The sequence below is a fragment of the Diospyros lotus genome, chromosome 6, assembly GCF_014633365.1.
Source record: "Diospyros lotus cultivar Yz01 chromosome 6, ASM1463336v1, whole genome shotgun sequence".
NCBI classification, from domain to species: domain Eukaryota; kingdom Viridiplantae; phylum Streptophyta; class Magnoliopsida; order Ericales; family Ebenaceae; genus Diospyros; species Diospyros lotus.
Window position 1 is genome coordinate 13,601,523 of NC_068343.1, and position 6,685 is coordinate 13,608,207.

A 6,685-nucleotide genomic window follows, 5' to 3' on the forward strand; every position below is an offset into this window, starting at 1 on the left:
AAATAAAAGCAAATTTTAATATTTATTTTTAGTAAATAAGTGCAACAATAAATATATTAAAATGCTAGATAATGTCAAAAATTTCGTTATAATACAGTCTATGACACTAACTTGTACAAGGTTAGATAGAATTCTCCTAATTCCCCATTGCTTAGAATGAATCACAATTACCTAAAAAAGAAAGAAATTCTCACTTGGGCAACTGGGTCTGGATTATTCTTTTTTCCATTTCCATTTGGTGAACCTAAATTGGGTCATGGAAGATTTGGGCTTAGGTAAATAAATAAATAGTTTTAGGCTTTTATTTAATTTGGTTTTTGGGCTCAATTGAAAAAAAAAAAAAAAAAATTAACAGAATAGGATCAGTACAATACGTGGCTTATTCAAAATAATGAATCAGACTTAAATTAAATATAAAGTTTGGACTCAAATAAAATAAAAGGGTTGGGACATAAAAATAAGGTTAGGGGCATACAAAATTAGATTTACAAAGTTGGAAGATGAATAATTAGAAATTCAATCTTTTATCTCAAGTTATTAGAATAGAGATAAGGTAAACTTAATTCATAAAATTTGGTTTGAAAATTCTCATCAACAAGGGGATGTTGGAGGGCACTTGCTGTGACCAACAATCATAATGGGATTGGGGGGCCTCCCATGCTTCGGCCCTTTGATGTACGGGATTTGATAGAAAAAGATAAAGATTTCAAACCAAATAAACCTGGGAATAGAAACATAGGAATGAACGTGGAAGTCAGTAGAATTGCCGGATGATCGGATGAGATTTGTTTCAATTTGTTGCATCATGTGACATTGCTTCAACACATTGTCTCTTTCTTTCGAGTCGATCTATCGGCAATGGAATCAAATTGACAGAATATATAATAGTCCATGGACATTGCAGCCAGAGCAGCAGTTTCTGGGCGTCTCCTTGCGTAAGTAATTTCAGCCCAAGCCCACTTCAACCCCAATCTCCAAACTACCCACATATATATACATATATATATATATGTGTGTGTGTGCGCGCGCGCGCGCGGGGCCATCTCTCTGATTTCACCCTCTCCAAAACATCATCCGCAGTGTGAGTCGGTTATCATCTATTCGTCTATCTCTCCAAATGGCCGATCCCGGAGCTCAGAGAAGGGTCCTCTTACTATGCGGCGACTACGTTGAAGACTACGAGGTTTTCTTCTCTTTCCCCTATCCCTCTCTCTCTCTCTCTCTCTCTATATATATATATATATATACTTTTTGTTTCTGTAGATTCTTTGCCATGCGTGTTTTTATCTTTGATTGGGTTGTCGAAGCAGGTGATGGTTCCGTTTCAAGCACTGCTAGCATACGGAGTGTCGGTTGACGCGGTCTGTCCCGGGAAGAAGGCTGGTGATGTATGCCGGACCGCTATTCATCAGGTTTCCGGCCACCAGGTTTGTGTGTATAATCAGTTGTACACTATCCAATAGATTAATTGAGCATTTTCCTGTGTTTAATTATCTTCAAAGTTGTTCTGTTTATGGATTAATCACCGTAGTACTGTATTGGCAATTCAACCCCTTCATCCTTGCTGAAGATCGAAGAAGTTTAGGGTAATCTGCTTGCTTGGGAATAACCTTGTGGCCAGCTTCTTTTTCTTTTGGTCCAAAAAATGGGGCTTCTTGTTAAGGTTGGAATTGTTATTTTCTGATTTCAAGTGAGAAAACCGTTTAATTTTGGCTTGTTTGTGAAACTTCTCTCTGTCCAATACTGGGCATGAATGTCATGGAGACGGACATGATGCCATCAATCCAAGATACATTGTATTGGGTTTTAAGCTGACTTGTTTGAGCTTCTAACTCTCCCAATTGAACTTCTCTTGTGCCAAATATTGGTTTGAATTATCTTTCCCATGGTATTCTTCTTTTTAATATTTGAGATTGGCCATCCTTTTCTGCATTTCTGTGAATGTATTTACTTAGTCTTGAAGCATCTATGCATTCATAGAAGTAATATTAACATCTTTCCACTGCTTCAAAGAGAGACAGACAGACAGTTAAAAGTAAGCACCGTCTTGATGCAGTAGCATTGTCTATCATGCACGTTCAATTTCAGGAGTAATGGGGCTTGGCCTTTCTACTTCTGTTGTAGCCATCAGGTTTCTTGTTCATTCCTACTAGGAGATCATAGTTAGTGAAATTCTGCATGGTAAACCTGTAATCTGGCTGTCTTTTTTTACCATGGGTCTGTTCCTTGCCTGTTTTATTTGATGAGCATACACATGTTCAAATTGGACCTGTGCTTTCAATGGTAAAATAAATGTAGAAATATGTATTATGAATCTAAAAGTCAAATAAGTTGTTTCCATGGCTTTCTTTTCAATATTTCTAGCCATGCATAAGTGTGTGAATGTATGCAGACCTATTCTGAGTCAAGAGGTCACAACTTCACTCTTAATGCAACATTTGATGCGATTGAAGTGAGCAAATATGATGGCTTGGTTATTCCAGGAGGAAGGGCTCCAGAATATCTTGCCATGAATGAGCTTGTTCTAGACATCGTGAAGAAATTTTCCAACTCCAGAAAGCCAATTGCCTCTATATGCCACGGGCAATTAATCTTGGCAGCTGCAGGGTCGGTTAAAGGTCGGAAGTGCACAGCATATCCTCCTGTAGGACCGGTCCTGATTGCTGCTGGTGCTCACTGGGTGGAACCTGATACCTTGGCGGCATGCGTTGTTGATGGTAATATCATAACTGGAGCTACATATTATGGGCACGCAGAATTCATCCAGCTCTTTGTAAAGGCACTTGGAGGCACCATAACTGGTTCTGATAAACAGATTCTATTCCTCTGTGGGGTAAGTGATATTCTTCTTGGTTAAGTTCAAGCAGAGGAGGGTGACTTGTACAGGGATCAAACATGCTTGTATGTTAGTTGAGATCTTGCCAAAATATTGTTTCTCTGGTACAACTATTTTCATGAATCCTACCTCTGCATCTTTGAATGAATCTTAGGCAAGTGCATCATTGCCACTTAGAGCATGATTAAACCATGAAGCAAGCAATTGGTTGCCTTTTCCCTGGAATATTTTAATTATGCCATTATAAATTTAAGAACTTGCCACTAGCATATATGTTACAACTAGTGAATTCTGTTTTTGTTTAATGCTCTATTCTTTTATAGACTGAGTGCTCTATTCATTTAAGTTTTAAATGTTCCATCTCAAATCTCTCTTCCTTTTTTTCATTCCAATTTTTGGACGTTCATCAGATAGATTCTTTCCCATTAATACAGGCCCTATTAATGCGGTGGATGGTGCTGATGTCATAATTTTGCTATTATAGTTTTTGAGATTTTAAATTAAAAGGGAATAGATCTTATTCTTATGAGAATCAGATGTTGAGTACCAGCAGTGCACATCATTTACCAAGTTAAAACTGTTTACGCTAAAACATATTTTATGGTGTACTTTGTCTACTTGTCCAGGATAATAGATAACAGCTCCTAGTGTAAATGCAATTCCGTAATTGTGTAAATTATGAAACTTTGTAACCTTTATGTTGCTTATGATCTCAATTAATATACTTCTGGAATTCTTTATCTATTGTAAAAGTTCTAATCGAATGAGATTTATCTTTTCTACTTGGAAGTGGACATAAAAACGAGATTCTGAAATTTGCACTTTCCACATTGTTCAAATGAGAATTTTAATGTGGAAGTGATGGAGAGCATAGAAGCAAATGTTTTGGAAAATATTCAACTCTAGGCGTAAATAGAGGAATTAGCATTATCTATTTAATTTCTTTTTGTCTATTTCCTAGTTTTTAGTTGTGTTTCCATGTTGTACTGGTTGGTTTCACAATATCAATTATATGGAGAATGGCCATATGAACTATCTTTATTCACCACACCATCTCTTGGAACTTTTTCATATGGAGATGGTGTTGGAACTTTTTTCTTCATTCCCTTGCTAGAGTGTGCGTTAGGAAGCACATTTGGTGTAAAATTTTTGCCACATCATTTTTTTGCATAGACTTGTAAAGTCACTTGACATTATGAATATTGTGTCACCAACTCTAAATTGGTTAGAATTAGGTGCAGTTGATGATGATGATGAAGTTTATTTCCTAGTTTTATATTTTTCTTTTTTGTTTATATCATAGTTAATCCTTTAGTTAGTATGTTCCTGTAGAGTTCTAATCCTAATTAAACTGGGATTAGTTGCTTATATAAACCCTTTTGAGATATTTTCTTTGGCAACTTTTAATAATTGAGTTGATATTGATATTCAGTTTATTTCAGTTTCTGATTGATTGTCTTTTTCCATTTGTTCTTGTTCTCTGTTGGGTTCTACACCAGGAAGAAGATAGTTAAGATCAGACAGGGTACCGTCCCAAAAGTAAACATGCAAATACTTTAAATGCCACTGCAATTTCTTGAGCATGAATGTTAGACATCCCCAAAATAAAGAGCTATCTCGTACATGTTGCCAATGCAGCATTTGGTGATAGTTACCAAACAAATCATCTTGGCCTGACACAGCTTCTACTCCTTGTGTTGGATGTCCTAATACGGATGCTGGTATATATGAACACGTTATTTCCCTTATTAACAAAAACCGAAGAAAAACTTACTTGACACGTTGAAGCCTGTCCCCAGAGTTAAGAGGAAATGGTACTAACCTAAGTAAAACATATACAATACTTAAGTTTTTCAGACAAAAATTGATCCTTCAAATACTGTAATATTTCTGTTCTTTTTATAAACTATTAAATATGCTGTTTTTTGAAGTGAACTTTACCTAAATGGAGAAAGAAACACTGTTATTCAATTGAAAGATAACACTGCAAAGGCGGGTCTCATTTTCTCCAATACAGTCCAGTGCAATTAAATCTCATTGCTAGTGATTGAGTGCTTGAGTTTTGTTTGCTTTGAGAATCTACTACCTGGTTTTTACATGGATGATTGTTGCTGCAACAAGAATCTATTGTGGCTGTTTTGAAGTCATAATATGCTTTGAAATTTTGAACAAACAACATAAATACTTTTTCCAAATTAGTAACATAAGAAGAAAGGTTTCTATTTTCCAATGAACTTCTTGATGTGAATATTTTAAACTTGTTCAACTTAAATTTGTTATGGTAGGGGCTTTCCGGTTTACTCACTGTTATGAGGCTCTGTTGCTTCATTGCTCTTCTGCAGGACTACATGGAAGACTATGAGGTCATGGTTCCTTTTCAGTCTCTGCAAGCTCTTGGATGCCATGTTGATGCTGTGTGCCCCAAGAAGGCAGCAGGTGATAAGTGCCCAACAGCAGTCCATGACTTTGAAGGTGACCAAACTTACAGTGAAAAACCAGGCCATGATTTCACACTAACAGCGAATTTTGAAGGCTTAGACACTTCAAGCTATGATGCACTTGTGATCCCTGGAGGCCGGGCTCCAGAATACCTGGCACTGGATGAGTCGGTAATTAAATTAGTGAAGCATTTCATGGAGTCCAGAAAACCAGTAGCGTCAATCTGCCATGGACAGCAGATCTTGTCAGCTGCTGGTGTTCTCAAGGTAGATTGTCAAGACTCTCTCTCTCTCTCCTCCCCCCCCCCCCTTTTTTTTGGTTTGGTGCATTTAGCAATATAATAGAAATTGGTGGTTAACTTCTGCTTCAAAGGAATACCCTTCCAATTACAGATTTATAAAACTAATGTATATTTTTTCAGTAAGTTTGAGTTTCAATGGACTTTGAGGCATTCATGTGAATTTGCATTCTACACTGTTACTCCAATGTGAAACTGGCCTGTTGATGTTGCGCTTAGATTTAGAATTTACTTTGCATTCATCATCCTTGAGTGTAGTCAGTGATATATATGGGCTTCAATCCGTGCATATTCCAATCATGGATATGGGAAGAATTGCAAGATTAATGACACAATGGCCAGTTTTTCTATCCAAGAGATTTACGTGGCTATTAAGATCATGCACTCGAACAAATACAAAACTTATTTGTTGTTCAACAGGCAGATGACACATGCAAGGGAAGTTTCAGAAATTGTCCATCTTATTATCCATTTACAATGTTTTGCATCATAACTTCCCTTGTGGCAATTCTTAACCCTCAAGACATTCATGTTATAATGCTCTGCTTTCAAGATTGTGCTTTCATTCTCAAGCTCAATTGTGAATGTCCTGTTTGTTTTTAAATTTACCAAAATGCAAATTCTAATGCCAATGCTGATGTTGCCGTATAATCGGTGATGATTTTTTGATCTCATTATAGGTCGGCTCCGTGCACCAGTTGTTTTGTGCTTTCTGGTCATGTAATGTTTCAGTGTTCTCTGACCTTGTCTGACTTGGTTTTGAATTCTTTTTAGGGTAAGAAATGCACTGCATACCCGGCTGTGAAGCTCAACGTAGTCTTGTCAGGGGCAACATGGCTAGAACCCGATCCAATAGATCGCTGCTTTACCGATGGGAATCTAGTGACCGGAGCTGCTTGGCCTGGTCACCCTGAGTTCGTTTCTCAGCTAATGGCGTTGCTTGGTATTCGGGTATCATTCTAGCTGTTCGATGTGTTCTTTTGCTTGTGTCTGTGTGTATCTGCTGAACAGAAAAGAATAACATACTGTATTATATGGCTTTCTGAGTTGTTGGTACGAGACTGTTGTAAAATAGCTTCGTGTGTTCTAATGACCCATGGCATCAGATATCA

The 6,685-nt window shown here is 37.1% G+C and overlaps 1 protein-coding gene across 1 annotated transcript; it reads left to right on the forward strand.

Moving 5' to 3' along the window:
- Positions 1-1,015: 1,015 nt before the first annotated feature.
- On the forward strand, positions 1,016-6,685 carry LOC127804677 (protein DJ-1 homolog D). Its single transcript, XM_052341601.1, has 5 exons — positions 1,016-1,183; positions 1,311-1,427; positions 2,393-2,833; positions 5,179-5,541; positions 6,348-6,685. Exons 1-5 carry the CDS (start codon positions 1,118-1,120, stop codon positions 6,534-6,536), a joined length of 1,176 nt encoding a protein of 391 aa, XP_052197561.1. The 5' UTR covers positions 1,016-1,117; the 3' UTR covers positions 6,537-6,685.